This window comes from Mus pahari, chromosome 2, assembly GCF_900095145.1.
Source record: "Mus pahari chromosome 2, PAHARI_EIJ_v1.1, whole genome shotgun sequence".
Classification (NCBI taxonomy): domain Eukaryota; kingdom Metazoa; phylum Chordata; class Mammalia; order Rodentia; family Muridae; genus Mus; species Mus pahari.
The window spans coordinates 28,493,360-28,509,735 of NC_034591.1; the positions used below are offsets into that span (position 1 = coordinate 28,493,360).

The 16,376-nt window shown below is 47.7% G+C and overlaps 1 protein-coding gene and 1 long non-coding RNA gene across 3 annotated transcripts in view; both read right to left on the minus strand.

The window, feature by feature from the left end:
• Positions 1 to 3,425, minus strand: part of LOC110316133 — a 49,003-nt gene extending 45,578 nt beyond the window's left edge. The window contains exons 1-2 of the long non-coding RNA XR_002380253.2: positions 3,356 to 3,425; positions 1,257 to 1,735 (exon numbers count right to left, since the gene is read on the minus strand). This is a non-coding gene — a long non-coding RNA (uncharacterized LOC110316133). The remainder of the gene's footprint in view (positions 1 to 1,256; positions 1,736 to 3,355) is intronic.
• A 6,253-nt stretch (positions 3,426 to 9,678) lies between these two features.
• On the minus strand, positions 9,679 to 13,987 carry Dlx5 (distal-less homeobox 5). Of its 2 annotated transcripts, none has more exons than XM_021190584.1 (3): positions 13,437 to 13,987; positions 11,412 to 11,596; positions 9,679 to 10,371 (listed from the first exon to the last, which is right to left on the minus strand). In XM_021190584.1, exons 1-3 carry the CDS (start codon positions 13,789 to 13,791, stop codon positions 10,042 to 10,044), a joined length of 870 nt encoding a protein of 289 aa, XP_021046243.1. In that variant the 5' UTR covers positions 13,792 to 13,987; the 3' UTR covers positions 9,679 to 10,041. The 2 variants fall into 2 exon arrangements, with proteins under 2 accessions (XP_021046243.1, XP_021046244.1); XM_021190585.2 differs by having other exon boundaries at positions 11,412 to 11,514; positions 13,437 to 13,978.
• Between the last annotated feature and the right edge of the window lie 2,389 nt (positions 13,988 to 16,376).

A 16,376-nucleotide genomic window follows, 5' to 3' on the forward strand; every position in this document is an offset into this window, starting at 1 on the left:
GGAGGAGGAGGAGAAGAAGAAGAAGAAGAAGAAGAAGAAGAAGAAGAAGAAGAAGAAGAAGAAGAAGAAGAAGAAGAAGAAGAAGAAGAAGAAGAGAGAAATGGAAGGACCCCCCCCTCAATATCTCTTCTCCAAAGAAAGAAGAAAATTTGGCTGTAAAAATTAGAACATTGCCACAAAGGAAACACTGCATGTCTTTCCAAAATGCAATGATCAGGAATGACAACTCAGCTAAATACAAACAGTAACAGCAACAAGAAAGATGCTCTTTGCATAACCCACCTCCAAACTCTGAACTGGAAAGAAGAAAGACCAAGGAAAACAACCAAAATCACCATTCTATTGCTTTGACACCTTTCCTAGGTGAATAGTGGCATTCACTAAGCTGATAGGGACGTTTATATCAAGGAACATTTCTGTATATATTGTTGAATTTTAGTTGTATATATACTTTGTATGTTTTTGTCTTCTTTCATATATGGAGTAAAAGCCACAAAATGTTGGGAGTGTCCTCTACTGCTCCAGGTCTCTGTCTGTCTATCCTTCCTCCCTTTCCACTATATTTTCCTATCTCTCTTAAAATAATTTGTTTCCTAATATGGTGTGCTCTATATACACGTATTCAGTACCTGAAAAGATGTCAGTTTGCACCACAAGTCTTTGTCTCAGGTACTTTAACATGAGCCATGGGTGTTCTCAACCTTTCATTTTAATTTTGTTGTGATTCACACACATTTTGTATTTTTAAACACTAGAATAACCTAGACACAGCTTAACTTCTAGACATCCAGCCAATTCCATACTGTATCTGAATATTCTCCTTTCCCTTTCCCCAGATAAAATAGTACAGCTATATTTGCCTTTGAAATCAGTTTTCTTTAAAAAGGTAAAAAGAGAAAAGAATAACAAACCTAGAAAGCAAAGTGCACAATTTTGACTACTTAATGTTAAAAACCCGTTGCAAGCTAGCAAGGTAGGAAAATGTTCTATCCTGCAAGAAACACATCCTTCCGATCTCGTGGAAAGCAAAGAAATAATGAAAATGAAAAGTCCTTTCGTCATACAAGCAGGAAGCCCCATACTGTGAGAATTAATGGCTACAGACCTGGGCATCCTTCAAATTATGAACCTTGAAACCACTGAGCCATTTATCAGAAGTCAATAGAGATACTCAGAGTGCTCCATATAATGACAGCGACATACAGTCGTGCAAAAGGACAGTCACTATAATTAGACACAAAGCAAAGACTACTTACCAATATCCCCGTTCCTTTTTTTGTTGAGCAACTTCCACGCTCAGTCAGTCTTCAGAATGGTTTAAAACCGATCAGTCTTGTCATTTTCTAGCATTCGCATTGTTACATTAGGAAAAATGTTTTCTTTTCTTTTTTCCCCCTTCCTACTGTGAAACTTTGGGTTCGTAGCTCCCCAGGATCAATTCTGAACAAAGCCTCCAGCTGCAGTGCCATCCAATTTGAAGCAGACATTGGGGACAATTTAAGGTTTTTATCCACAAGAAGGTTTTTTTCCATTCTCTTAAATGCAGCCATAATTAGAGTAATTTTTCATGTAGCCCGCTGATTACAGCGTTTTTACCGTCAAAGATAATTACCTGTAATTTTCTTCCACTTTTAATACTAAAAAGCCATCTTTATTTAGATTCAGGAACAGGAAAGGCGAAACAAAAGAGGGAAATTATTCTGTTATTCATACACAAATTGCAGAGACGTAGGACCTAAAATTGAAAATTAACCAAAATTATAATGCTGGAAAGAATGGAAGACGCTGCAGAAGTACAGCTGGTAGTAGGGCTTTGCTGAATTATTCAAATTATGTTAGAGAGAAAGCTACCATATATCGAAACCAACACTAATTTTTCCTTAAAAAAATTTCACCAAATATATGCCAAACCACTGTGAGTGTATAGAATTCTGAAACGCAGAAAATGTATGTTACTAGGTTGGAGGTGGGGGGTGGGGGAGCTGGTGCCTCTGCATCCATCTTTATCTCTTATTGAACATGAGCTTAATTTCAGGGATGCTGTCAGATAGTCCCCCTAGAACTCTACTTAAAACTGGGCTTCCACTGGATCCCCTGAACTCCAAGGGTTAATTTTTTTTCTCCTTTAAAATGTATTGACCCCCAAGGAAACTGGTTCCCTGAGGGAGGGGATTGGTGGGAGGAGCAAGGGTGAAAGGCGTTGCCTGTTGAGGTGTCTATTGCGCCTCCCCACGTCCAAACTCCCCACTAGACTGTAGAGTTTGAGTTCCCAAGCCCTGCTCTGACCATACTAGAGGGTCGGGGTGGGGAGCATAGCTATTGGGTAGGAATATAGGAGAGAGGCAATTTCTCCTCCTCTCTAACAAATAAACACCACATTATCTTTGGACATAACTTAGTGCAAAGGTTCTTGCCATGGTAGAAAAGCTTCTCTCGGCAGGGTGGGCAGTCAAAGACATTGTGGGATCCTATACTAAGCCCTTCTAGCTACTTACAAAATTTACAGGGTCAGGAAACAGCGTCATCTAGAGATAGAACACCACAGCTTGTTGTCAATATCTTCCTCGGTACATAGACTAGACTGGTTCCTTGGCTTCTTAAGTTGTCGGTTCTGTGTCCCGACCAATCATCCCCCTCTAAGCCCAGGATCACAGAATTTGGGCTCAGCAGGCAATAAACTCCACGATCTGAATACCTTCCCCTCCCCCACTTCCCCCCACACGGACAGGGAGAGACAGAGACAGAGAGACAGAGACTACAGTACTATGCAAGGCACTAAGGAACAGCCTTGAAGGGTTTCAGATGCCATTTATTCTACAAACTTTCCCCCAGCTGGAGAGAAGATGCCCAAAGGGTTGCAAAACCCAGAGATTCAGGCACACCTGCTTTTGCTAACATCCATCCGCATAGCTGACTGCAAAGAAGCAAGCCACACAGCCAGTTCTGTTTGATCTCTTGATGCCTCAAAACCTAAAATCATGGCCGCATGTTAAAAACCTCAATGTATTTACTTAAGATCAATTTTAAGTAACAATTTTCAGATAGATTTTTAGCTTGGACTCTCAGGCTACACACCTCGCAGAAACCTGGTCCTTTCCTCATCTCCAGTCACAAACTACACCAAACACAGTCGCACAGAAGCAAGACAGGCAAGTCAGGTTTTTTAAGGATCCCATTCTCACCAGATCAACTCTTACTGTGAAAGGAAAATAAAAGGTCAGAACCCCAAAACCTCGAAACCAAAGTTGAAATTCAAGTAAATCACAACAACACATTGGGTATAGCTTGGAGAGTATGAGAGGAGAAATAAAAACAGTACCTAGAAGTTAGAAGTATGCCAAAAATAAAAACTTACCCCGGTGAATATCTCTTAAGCAATGATCAGGGTCTAGAAATCTATACTGAGCGGAGGCACAGGAGAGTATTTTTCTTGGGGCAGAAGCTCTGTCTCTCTATTCTTGGTTGAGTGAGCACATCCAGGTGTGAAATTGTTTGCACACCCCAGCACCTCTTATATTGCCAGCAAAATTAGCTGTTATTACTGTCACTGTTTAGTGATGGTTAGCGTGATACAAAAAAAAAAAAAAAAAAAAAAAAAAAAAAGCTGCTGTAATCAAGACCTGGCGCATCTTTGCAAATTACAGATAATTGTAAACGTCCAGATTATGATAATAGCATCCTAATCCAGCCTGCAATATAATTATTACAGAGTGTTACATCTGAAACTGTCCAGTAGGGCTAATTCAGCCATTATTTAGACCCTTTTTTTTTTTTTTTTGTACTGCAAATGGGTTGCTGAGTTGAAAATGTACAATTGTAATTTCACGGGGCACTCAATGAGTAATGGTATAGGAAGGGGGAAAATACAAAAGTGAAATGTGAACAGTAGCGATCAAATCAAACCCTGAAGGACAAAAGACTGTTTGATTCATATGGAAAAAGAAGAGCCAGCATTAAGAAAATAGCAAATCAGTGGTCTGAAGGAGTATGTGTCCAAGTCTTCAACCGTGCAGAGACGATGCATTTGCAGGGGCTCCTGCTGCTGCTGCTGCCTCCACCGCCGCCGCTGCTGCCTCTGCTGCTGCCTGCAGGCTCAAATATCTTTTCTTTTTCTTTTTTCCTTTTAAAAACTACTCCTGTCTTTCTTCCCTCTACCATAGCATTTTCCTACTTTTAAAGGTGCCCTTCCCCCACCGCCCCTCCCCCACAGCAAAGAATATTTGTCCCTCCATTCTCTCCACCAAAGCCACCTCAGAATGTGCCTGTCACTTGTTTATGAACATATTCTTAAATGAATCTGCAATTGCTCTTGTCATCAGAGCCAACTGCCCTGGCTGCTGTAAAGTGTGTCTTCCTTCCATCTCCCTTCTCTTTTACAATAAAAAAGCACTACTGTGTCCTAGAGGATATTAGTTGAACACGTATTAATTGATGCTAATTAAATATACCCAAGTGGGAAGCTGTTGGTTTGGTTAATTTTTTTTAATTTCATCATTAACTTTATTAGTGATCTCCCCCAAATAAACTATTCTGGTTGCTTCTGTGTTACAATTCACCTAACAGGGCAAGGCTCCCCATCATCTTCAGACAGGAAAGGACAGAATAGAAAAGGGAAAGAGAGCTCAAGAGAGATTGGGAGACTCTTTCTGGTCCTGGAGTCAAACTCTCTGAGGATTCTATTGCTTTCAGTAATGCAAGTCATGCCCTAGCTGAGACTCCTCTGGAATAATTCTGGCAGCAACATCCCAGAGTACATCCCAGTCAGAGATACCTAACCCTGTATTCCAGGATTTCAGTTTCCCTGTTAAGCACAGAGAATTCCCTCAGTCTCTTTTCCAGTTTCAAGGCCAATTGTGTTGATTTCCCCTCCCCCCAAGGACATCTTACCGACCCACACAAGCTGCCCAACCAAGGCCACCCTGCAGGGAGGCAAGCAGGCTCCCTAGCTCCTGTGAATTTAAGGGCAATAATGAAATGTCCCCTGTTTAGTGACCCCTGTTTATAGATGAAAGTTGAGTCCATATCCCGCACCCCCCTCCACCCACCCTTTTCCCCCACCTTGCAAATGGCTAGTGGCTGAAATAGTCCTAGGTGACAATAAGCTTCCGCTGGCAGTTTCTGTTTTCACGCCTTTCAAGGAAAAAAAAATGCTTTAAAATAAATCATAGCTTGGGAACTGTTTACCATCCTTCACACCCACCCCACTTCTAAAAAAAAAAAAAAAAGAAAAAAATAAATCTACTCACATCAACCCACCCCACTAAAAAAAAAAAAAAAAACCACAGTAGACTGTGTATGGTGGATTCTTACAGAGAATTGTTACTGAAACTGGGAGGGAGGAGAGAAGGGGGGGGGATCAGGTCATGAAGCCATTTTCCCTTCCTGTGGTGAAAGGTCATAATGTGTGGTATTTCACGGTTTTATATAAATCTTGGTTTAGGATGTTGAACAGACTCAATAATACATGTGCTTTTGGCAAAGAAATCTATTCAGAACCCCATAAATCAGAAGTCCGAGCGAACAACAGCACAGAAACATTTAATTGCTGTTAAGAATCGGACTCTCCTTTCCTTTAAAGAGAGATTCGCTTAAATTCGGTTTGTATCTTCAATGTTAGAACTCGAAAGTATAAAACAGGTTATTGCATTACAGTGGGCAGCCCTAGGTGACTACAAAGGAAAGGCTCCTCCATCCCTCAGTCATTCATACCTCTGGCAGCAGACACCTTGTATACTTTCTGCCATGCACCACTTAGAAATCTAAAGCCTGTCAGAAGCAAAAGAAAACGCCAGGGGTGCGGGTCTCCGGTACAGGCTGCGTGCAAAAGTTTAACTAATACCATGCACACCACCAAGATTTGGGCTGTTTTCTCTCGGACTGAGATTGGGTCAAAAATGTGCAAGGTCTGTTGGCAACCTGGAAACAAGAGGGTGGGGGGAGCCAGGAGCCGGAGACCGGAGTAAGTCAAGGAACCCCCTCCCCAAGCGCTGGGCAGTGTAAGCCCGCACCCAGCAGACGGGGAGGGAGCGGGGGGGGGGGAAGAGGGGAGGGAAGGTGCTTGATAGTGGAGGAGGTGGGGGACCGAAGGCTGATCCTCGCGGGTGGCGCACTTCTCAACGATGTCTCAGAGCTACTGCCCTCAGGGTGTGCCTTCTCCTAGGGCTGGAGAGCTCTAAGTTGGCCAGATCCCAGCAGCCAGTGGGAGGCACTGGATCTAGGAGGTGGCGGAGAAGGGACTGGGATGGGGTGACTGAGTAGTCCTAAAGGTCTCTCTTTGGGAACAATAGGAAGCAAGAAGCAAGAGGGTGAGTGCAGAGCAGTTTCCAGCAGGCATCCAGGGCAATTCGACCTAGAGAGTGCTCGATACTGAACTGTGGAGGCGGCTGTGTGCAATAATGCCCGGCTCAGGCTTGCTGTGGGTGACTCTGAAAGGGTCAGTCAGGAGACCGCGAGCCACTGGGCGTCCGGTGCGATCAAAGAAGCCATACGAGGCTAGCCGGCGCGCCTTGGGTTGTGGGATAAGGGGCGGGAGGAGAAAGGGTTGTCCTTAGGCGGGGAGATACTGATCTGGCCGGTGTCACTGGGAGGGGTTGCGTGTACATCTTTGTGTGGGTCACAGCTTTTCTATGTAAGGCCGAGCCCTAGGGTGGATCCGAATGGGAGTGGACTGACTCCCGGGTAGGTGCGGGATGGGGGAGAGAGAGAGAGAGAGAGAGAGAGAGAGAGAGAAGCGAGGTCTGCGGGTTCTTCAGTGTGTGTGTGTGTGTGTGTGTGTGTGTGTGTGTGTGTGTGTCAGGCCCTGTGGCTCAGCACTGGAGCCGCCTGGCACCCACAGGAATGCAGCTTCCCTCGGATCCCCAGGCCGCCTCTTGTCCCACAAGGAGGTGGCCGCCAGGAAAAAAAGGGGGAGAATGGGGGTAGAAACCCGCCTAGCCCAACCCAAGTCTCAAACAAAGGCCAATTTATCTGATCTTCAACAGGAGGGCCCGGGAGTCGGGCAGGGCACCGAGGAAATCACTCAAGCCCTGCCAACATGCCTTGGGCCTCTGAGTCTTTGCAGGGAGGTCTCAAGATGGAGATCGAAAGTATTGGGTGGATGGGGGTCTACGGTGAAGAAAATTAGTTCTGAAGTCGGCTTAATTCATCTTGGGGGCATTAGACAGAGGACTAGGCAAGTGAGGAACAGAAGGGGCAGGCACAGGAGACTTCTACTTGAAGTCCAGGGCTAGCGGGGTCTGCCAGCGCCAAAATGGAACGACATGCGCTTGGTATACACAGGAAGAAACAATGGAGAGGCAAGGAGGGTGAGAGGGAGGGCAAGAGAAACAGATATTTTTAGACTTTGCTGAGGATCTGTTATTTTTACATCCTTGTGCGCAGGACTGCAGGGAGTTAAATTCCCTGGGGAGAATCCCCGCCGTGCCAGGAAAGCCCGTTGCGGCTCACTTGCCAGAATATTTTTGTTCACCGCTCCCCATCCAAGTTGAAATAAAAAAAAAATAATAAAAACCCCTCCCAATTCAAGAGACCACTACTAGTGAAGCTCACACAGGGAATGAAATGCTAAAACAAGCCCCCCACCCCCAATGCTGCACCAGGCTTTTGGCTTAGCAACAAACCAACTTTGGTGTCCTTAACAACCAGCAATGCCCCAGTTTGGGGTGAAGGGTGGTGATTAAAGAGCATCCCTCTTTTTCCCTGAGAAAAGTCCAGACCCACCCTGGCCTTTACTTGGCTGAATCTGGGGGTCGGAGGTAGTGTAGAAAACCACACACACCCCTTCCACACCCCTTCCTACCAGGGCAGCAGCAGGGGAATGACATCCACCCTCTCCGAATGCCAAGATGGAAAGAGCTTGTTCCCAGCACATTTTTGACACTCTTGGGAAACCAGTGGGTGGGAAATATTGGGGGGGGGGTGTTGCAATGGATGTCCTCCACCCTTACCAACCTTCCCAAATATACACTCCTGGATGGGGACAGGCCTGTGACCACCAGAAAGCCAGGTCCTGGGAATCAAGACCAAGCCTTCAGAAAGCTCTGGGCTTTTGGTTAATGGAAATTACTGAAATCTTTGCAAGCAAAGAAAGAAAAGCAGAAAATAGACACCCTCATCTCCTTCCCCATTCTACTCCATCTCCACTACAGAAAGCAAAATGGGTCCAGGGCCTCCCCTAACAGCACCATCCCCCCACAGATGGAGTGGAGTGAGGATAAATTTTTTGGAGATAAATTTCTGTTTAGACAGGCTGGTTCAGTAGCCCAGGATGCCTATAAATGTATGTTGGCCATCCCCAAGGTCCACTGAGTTCCAAACTGGTGGGATTGGTATCCTCTGTGCAAAGAAAGAAAAAGAAAAGAGAAAGGAGAACAAATGGAGATAGAAGGCTGATGGGAATGGAGGGATGGAAAGAGACTGGAGAGGCAGAAACTGACTCTGTAAATGGCCCAAGGGCGCACAGCTTGCCCTTTCGGTTCTCACTGCTGGAAGGGCCCTCTATGAAATTCTGAGATGAGAAAATGCAATTTTTCATGCTCTAGTCCACCTCCTCCCCAAGAGGGCTCTTTTGTCACTTTTATTGCTGCTGACTTCTTAGCTGTGGAATATTTCCAATAAATCTAGTAATTTCCAACATTACATGTTCTTTGGAAATAGACTTAGATGGACCAAAGGACAACCAGCCACAAAGATGTCTATAATTCAGGCCTGGGGGCACAGTTGTGGAGCCACGCTGTAGCTCTGGGCATACGCTAGATATCTACATGCAGAGGTGGAAGGAGCTCACAAATCAGGGGTCAGGTTGCTGCAACTGCCATCCGCCTGCCTTAAAGATGACTTCACAAAGGAATTCTAGCAAACATCCCGTTTCCCATGGTTTGGAACTTGCCTGGCCCCTGTTTTATGGAAAAGCAGAGCAGGAGATCCTGAAAGAGGCGTGAAGTGAAGTACGGATGCTGGTGAAAGACAATTATATTAAGAACCTTCTCACAAGAAATGAAATCAATATAGGGCCTCCCCCCTCCCCTCTTTTTTGAAAAGTAATTCTCCCCACCCCCATATTTCTCATTTGGCCTAGTGCTTTAGGTTCACTATTGTTCTGAATCCCTATGGTATTTTCTTGGCAGAAAGAACATGGCCAGATTTGTAGTCATCCACGTTAGGACTCCAAGGCTTAAGCTACTGCTTGCTATGCCCCAAACATTTCAGATTTTTGAGAAAAAAAATATATATGAGGAATGAGAACAGATTTCCTTTTCTTCCCCTGTCTCATAATTGCAATACACATGCAAATGGGGGAGGGGGCGCCCCACCAGAATCACTCTGAGCTTAGAATACCAGGTTATCGAGGGATTTCTGTAGCCTTTTCCCCTCACACACAGTAGGAGAAATGTATTTAATTTCAATATTCCTTCCTATCCCAAACATTTAGAGTTATATTGAATATCATTTAAATGGTTTTGTGGTTGGGGGGGGAAGCATCCTAAACATGACAGTACTATAAACAGGCCATATATGCAGACAGATACACGAAATAGAACATCCAACACAAACACGTTTCTGCAACCAGACAGCTCCTGACTTCTATTTTGCATTGTTGGATTTCTGGAGAATTTATCTGTTCTTAACCATCTGCATATAACCTCACTAGCCAGTTATCAGGGGGCCAAAAAGGAGCAGTTTTCATGGTCGAAATAATTTTATTTATCCAGAATATACAGTTTAATTCCTCTATCTACACTTATTTACACGGTTAAAATAACATTGAAAAAAAGTCTTTTGAAAAGTTGAGGTCATAGATTTCAAGGCACCATTGATAGTGTCCACAGTTGCGCAAAAAAAAAAAAAAAAAAAAGGTTCTTTTCGTAAAAAAGGGGGCGGGGTTCTCTGAAATGCAATAACTTACATGCAAAAAAAAAAGGTTTACACATGAATCTTTTTTGTTTCCATTGTTCAAACATCCCCGTATGAATTCCTTTCTTTCTGATTTCTAAACCAGTACAACACTGTAGTCCCAAAACTGAGCAAGAGAAAGTAGCCCATCTAATAAAGCGTCCCGGAGGCCAGTGCCAGCGGGTGCTGCAAGGAGCCCGGCGGTGGCAGGTGGGAATTGATTGAGCTGGCTGCGCTTGGGTACCAGGAAGCCGAGTTCTCCAGGTAGCTGGACGCGGGGGACTGGTTGGAGGTCGGAGGGTGGGCATGAGGGTGGTGGCTGAGAGAGCGGGATGAGCCCTGGGGCTCCCACACCGCTGGTGACTGTGGCGAGTTACACGCCATAGGGTCGCTGGAGCTGGGACTGTGCTCCGGGGGCATCTCCCCGTTTTTCATGATCTTCTTGATCTTGGATCTTTTGTTCTGAAACCAGATTTTCACCTGGGTGGGGAACAAAGGCACACGTTACCGGGACACTCAGCGGTTGCCCGCGCCTTTCCCTGAGCGAGGGATGAAGGCTCTCCTGGCCCTAGACTATCCTGCCCTGATAACTACCAGAAGCAAGTCGCCCGTCGCCAGGAGGTTGCAGTTTCAGCCTAGGCAATGGGAGGGACGCACCGAGGGAGCTCTGTCGAGCTCAGCGGGAGCCGGCTTCTGCAAGGGTGCGACCCGAAGGCTTTGTCTTTTATTCATTCTAGACCTGGTCTCTCGTGTGGGCCTGTGCACCGGGGCACTGGGGAGGTATGATACCTCTCCTGCTCGAAGGCCAGAGTCCCCGGTGGGGAGGGGCGTGGGCCAAACTGTAGGTGCACTGTGCCAAGGGAAAGGAGACATTGTCCAATCTCCTGCCCAACTCCCTTCAGTCCCCTCGGCACTGGGAGGCCAGACTCTGCCTGAAGCTCTGGGCGGCGATTTGAACATTCCTTATTCTAGGCCCCAGCGGGCAGGGATGGGATGGAAAAGAAGAGGGGCAATCCAGGAGGGTTTCCCCGCACAACAGCGCCCCCCACCTCGCGACCTTCAGGCTGCTGAGGCTTCTAGCTGCCTCAGGGACAGGATCGACCGGTACACGACGATCCAGGCCTTTGCGTGGCTGGAGACCCATCACCAGGCTAATAGTACCTGGCAAGCTTCTCATTGTGAAGGGACCCAGACATTTCTCAAGAACGCGAGGCAGATCACCCCCGCCCCCCCCGAAATACCCCTCCTCTTGTTTTCACTATGGAAGCTTGGTCCCCAGCCTTTGGTGGATAAAGCGGGGGTGGGTTTGGGTGGGAGGGGATAGCGGTAACGACGAATCCCGCGCCCACCGCCACGTGGGCCTGGCTCATGGAGGGAAAGCTGCATCGGTTGGTGTCTTTCTATCTGTGAATTTCTGCAAAGTGCTAGAGAATCGGCTCCAGCCTGTCGGGACCGAACCATGCAGCCCAGCCGGGCTTGCAGGCGAGGCGGGGCCGGTACTCGGCCGCGGCCGGATTTACCTGTGTTTGCGTCAGTCCTAGAGAGGCGGCCAACTCCGCGCGTTCTGGCAGGGCGAGGTACTGAGTCTTCTGAAACCTTCTCTGTAAAGCGGCCAGCTGAAAGCTGGAATAAATAGTCCTGGGTTTACGAACTTTCTTTGGTTTACCATTCACCATCCTCACCTCTGGCTCCGCCACTTCTTTCTCTAAATAACCAAAACAGACTAGGTTAGCGCTTCCTGGCAGACAATGGCTCGTTGGCACAGGCCCTCAAATCACCGAGGTTTTGTTTGTTTTGAAATATGTAGTCATCTTTCTCTTTCCCAATATCACAATCTTGGCTTTTCAAACTCCACTGAAATCTGTCCCTTCCTCAGATCATACATGGAAGAGCTGGCGAGGCTCCGACTAATAGCCACTGTGTGGTGTGTGCGTGGAGCACTTTGTACACATCAGTTTCTTCGCTTTAGGGATGGAACCCTTCGGATATGCTTATTTTTCTCATTATTTTTTCCCTCCCTGTATTCACCTTGTGTGTTTCTGGGACGCGAATAGCCACTCCAATTCCTGGGCATCAAGCGAGGAGGCCCCTGGGCCATGACCCCGCTTCTGTCGGCGTCTGTTCGGGCGCCCGCAGAGGCTAGACGCTTGGGCAGGGAAGACGCGCTAGCCAAGGGCTCCAAAGTTCAAAGACCGACAAGCAAACTATGTTCCTTCATTACAGCGGCAAGCGGTCGGTCGGGGCTGCGGCAGACAGAGAGCCGATTATTTAGTCCCCATAATCTCACTGCAGATCTGAGAGGGTACAGATGTGTCTGGTTTCTTTCACAAATAGACTTAATATGTTCTTGACCAAAAAAAAAAAAAAAATCCTCTCCCTATGCACGAATACAGAGACAGCAAGAGGAGCACACTCAAACTTCCATCAACAATGTATTGAAAAGGAATCTGTAATAAGGATATTTTCGTAGTAAAGGGGAGGCATCAGGAAAGAATTCTCACCGTCATAAACGTACCCCGCTGGGGTCCTGTGAATCCCTGTTTTGCTAATGTGCCCCTAGGCCACAAGGACCCCTTTCCCCCTTCAGTCCTGAAAGGAGTGGAAGAGCCGGTGTGTGAAGCTGCTGCCAGAGGAAGGGTGGAGAAGGAGGGAGGGCTGTGGTCTCCACTCTACTGGAGTAGGGGATGCTAATATTAGCAGCCTTATTAATGTGTCGCTGAGGGGAGATCAAAATCGACTAGTAAAACTTCTCCTCTGAGATTCGCGCCTCTCATTTACCGACCAAGCTCTCTACCCCACTGTTATGCTCTGAGGAAGTTTCACGGTGGACGGAAAGGGGAGTCTGTGGGGAAGAAGGAGGCAGACAAATTCTAGGCACCTACGGAGAAAGCGCGCGATGGAGTGTGTGTGTGTGTGTGTGGGGGGGGGTCCCTCTAGCAACGTGAACTCTCGGCAACCCTCCGCTATTTTAAATGGCTTTTTTGTATTTGGAAATACCTTGGATAAACCGCAAAGTTCCCTGCTCGCTTTTCTGTCAGGCTGCAGCCCTCCGGCCCTCAGGCCACCCGGTGTGCTGCCCGCACCCTCCCTAAGAGGCCTCGGGGCGCTTCGCAGGCTAATCCAGACTAGATCTCACCAACTCAGCACGCTCACCCAGAATTCCAACTAACTTTCCTTTTATTACGCAAACACCACTGGGGCTGCTTGATCCACCCCCCCCGCCCCCCCAACCCCTAGCCTCTTTGCAGCCAAGCTGGCTTTCTGGCTAGGCCAGCTAGGAATCCAGCTAAGGAGGGACCCTCGAGCGGCGCCAGAGGGAAAACACCCGATTAAACCTCTTCAAAGGTTCCTCCACTACCCTCCCGCCCCCCCCCCCGCCCATTGCCTGTGTGAGATGCTGTCCTGTTTCAGTCCCAGGCCCCCACTCGCTTCTGTGAAGCACCCTTCTATGGGTGCGGACAGCGTGGCCCTCATCTACCACCCAACTTGGCGCCCGCGGGGTTACGGATGTCCTGGGTACCTGCCTCCCGCCCCCGCGCGCCTACCTGGCTGGCTGGTGGCACTCGGGACGCGGTTGTAGGCGCCGCCGTACTGGTGGTAGGGGCTGGCGTAGCCGTAGTCGGCGTAAGCCTTGGCCGGGTAGCCGGCTGCGGAGCCGTTCACGCCGTGGTACTGGTACTGGTAGGGGTTGAGCGCTTTACCGTAAGAAGCAGAGGTAGGAGAGCAGTAGCCGTGCGGGGTGGCCCCCGCGGGACTGTAGTAGTCAGAATCGGTGGCCGAGGACTCGGGCAAAGTTGGCGATTCCTGAGACGGGTGGTGCATGGCGGCGGACGTCGGGAACGGAGCTTGGAAGTCGCCGGATCGGATGCTTGGGACTCTTCTGTCAAACACTCCTGTCATAGCTCCCGGGCGGTGGCTGTTCTTCTACTGAGGCGGCCGCTGCTGCCTGAATTGGCTGTGGAGCTGCTCTGGTCTAAGCAGACATGGCTGTGGGAGCGAGGGAGGAGGAGGAGGAAGAGGAGGAGGCGGCGGCGGCGGCGGGGAGGAGGAGGAGGCTGGGAGTCGTGGAGGCTCTGTCTCCCGCAGGCTGACTGCTGGCTGAGGCGCAGCACAGCCTTGGTTAAATCCTTAATTGCGCGCTTACGCACAGCGGGGTGGATCGGGTTCCATTGGCCAGGTCCTCGGGAGCAGAGCAACACCCTAACTCGTCCAACTAGTTTTAGCACAACAAAGCATTGCTTAAAGAGAGAGAGGGAGGGGGGGCGTACAAGGAGTGTGTGTGTGTGTGTGTGTGTGTGTGTGTGTGTGTGTGAGAGAGAGAGAGAGAGAGAGAGAGAGAGAGAGAGACTGTATATGAGTTGTTTTTAGTGAATAGCTTCAACAAACCAAGCTGTCCAGGGCCTTAGCTCTGTGCTGTTTGAAGACAACGTGTTCCAATCAGCAGTCTCAAAACTACAGTTTAGAGGATGCGGTCCTTGATGCTCTTTTCTTGCTCTACACCTACCAGTCCTCCCCCCCACCTCCTCCGACTGAGGCTGTACGACAGAACACTGCTGTGGGACTGTGTGCCGTGGAGGACCAGTGTTAGATGGCAGAGGAGAACAAATGGAGAAGAGCATTGTCTTAGTGGGATGTTGGGAAGCAAGTTGCAACTAATTTGTGTTGAAAATTTGTAAATTGGAAAACAGCTGGACAAGCAGCAAGCACGTTTGCGGAAGCTCCTTTTTCTCAGGACTCCACTGAGATGTCCAAGAATCTAGATGTCCACTTAGTTGTCAGTGGCAACTGAAAAGGCTTTACAGGGACTGCTAGAAATCAATGTCTTACATCCCTGAAGACCTCGCCACTGCCTAAACTCTCTTAGTTGGCTTTCCCGAGGAGCTGAGCAGCCTTACTTTTTGCTCAATAGCCTTGCCTACTTGGAAGCTTCTAGAATGGCTCTTGTCTCAGTTCAGGAGCCAGATTCCTGCAAAAGTGAATTAATTCTGGTGTGTGACCTATAGTGTGCCTCCAGACCAAATGGAGTATGAAGACCACAAAAGAGGCAGGGAACAAAGTCCCCTTGGGAGATGAGGTTTTGATCACTGATGACCCTCTCCTGGTCCCATTACCTACATACACTCCAATTCCTCTCTCAATTCCTGAATTCGGGTTCTGTAGCAATCCCCTCCCCCCCATTATTTCCTGCCTACTGAGCATCTTAGTTTATGTACAACGGGGGGGGGGGGAGCAGGGTTCAAGACTCATACATTGGGCACAGACCACCAGAAGAAGTTTATTTTGTCAACATGGGCTTTTCCTCTAGCTATGATTGAGTGAGGCCTTAGGAATGTGTTCTAATCCTCACTCAACACTTCATGTCTATTCCCCTCAAAAATGAGTTATATCCTATTTTGGGCCTCCTTTTGTCTTTCTCTTGGGGGGTCCATGGCCAGGAACCTGGGAGTGTCACTGAATGTTCAGGGTGGAATCTTCGGGTTCTTCCTACCCCTTTTGCCAGTGGAAGAAGTGAAAATCTGCCTGAGTTTTGGCTAAGGTTACTTTGTTCTTGTTTTGGCTGCACTGCTACAAAGGCCTCCAAGCCTCTGTCAGAGAGCTGAAAGCAGGATGTCAGTCCCTCTCTGGAATCTGGAGTTGCAATTGGAAGCAGCAACACGTGCCTCAGGGTGCACATGGGCCCCATAAACCCACAGCTACTGTTGCTTTTCCTTGGCTGCACAACTTCTGCTTTTGTCAACTTCAGGGAGCTAGCAGCATGCAGCAGGGCCACCCCTTTCTTCATCCGAAATCCCTACTTGTGGCCTTGGTGTCTCTAGATTTCCCTTCTGACACAGATGGTGTGGGTTCAACAAATGTTTGCTGTCCCTTGACCCTGATTCCATGCCTTTGATTTTTTTATGTGGTTGTCCAGGCTCTAGATTTGCACTGAGTGTCTTCAAGGAGGCAAACATACTGCTGCCCTTACTGGATTATGATCGCGGTCTGCTCGAAAAATGCTCACCTAATCCATGAAGCCTAATTGCACAAATCTGTCTTACAAATCAATGCCTGGAGCTGGCCAAAGTGTTTAGAGGTTATAAAAAAAAAAAAAAAAGAGGTGCAGAGAGATGGGTGGTCCCATCACTGGCTCTAATTCTATTTACTATGGATTTAAATGTAATAACCAGGAGGAAAAAAGGTCAGCATGGTCATTATCACCAGGATGAGTCTGTAACAGCGTTCTTAGAACTTGGTGAGAAGGCAGCTTCCCATGAGCCTGATGCTAAAAACTGCAGATATACTTCATGTTATATTGGTAAGGTAATTCCACATCTTGCTAACATGTACTTGTTGCTTCCTTTTTTTTTCAGTGGAGATATGCACATAAACATATGGATATACACACATATATTAGTGCACATGTGTGTACAATACTTGCTGCTTCCTTTTCTCAGTGGAGATATGCATATACACATGGATATATATACATTATTGCACATGTGTGT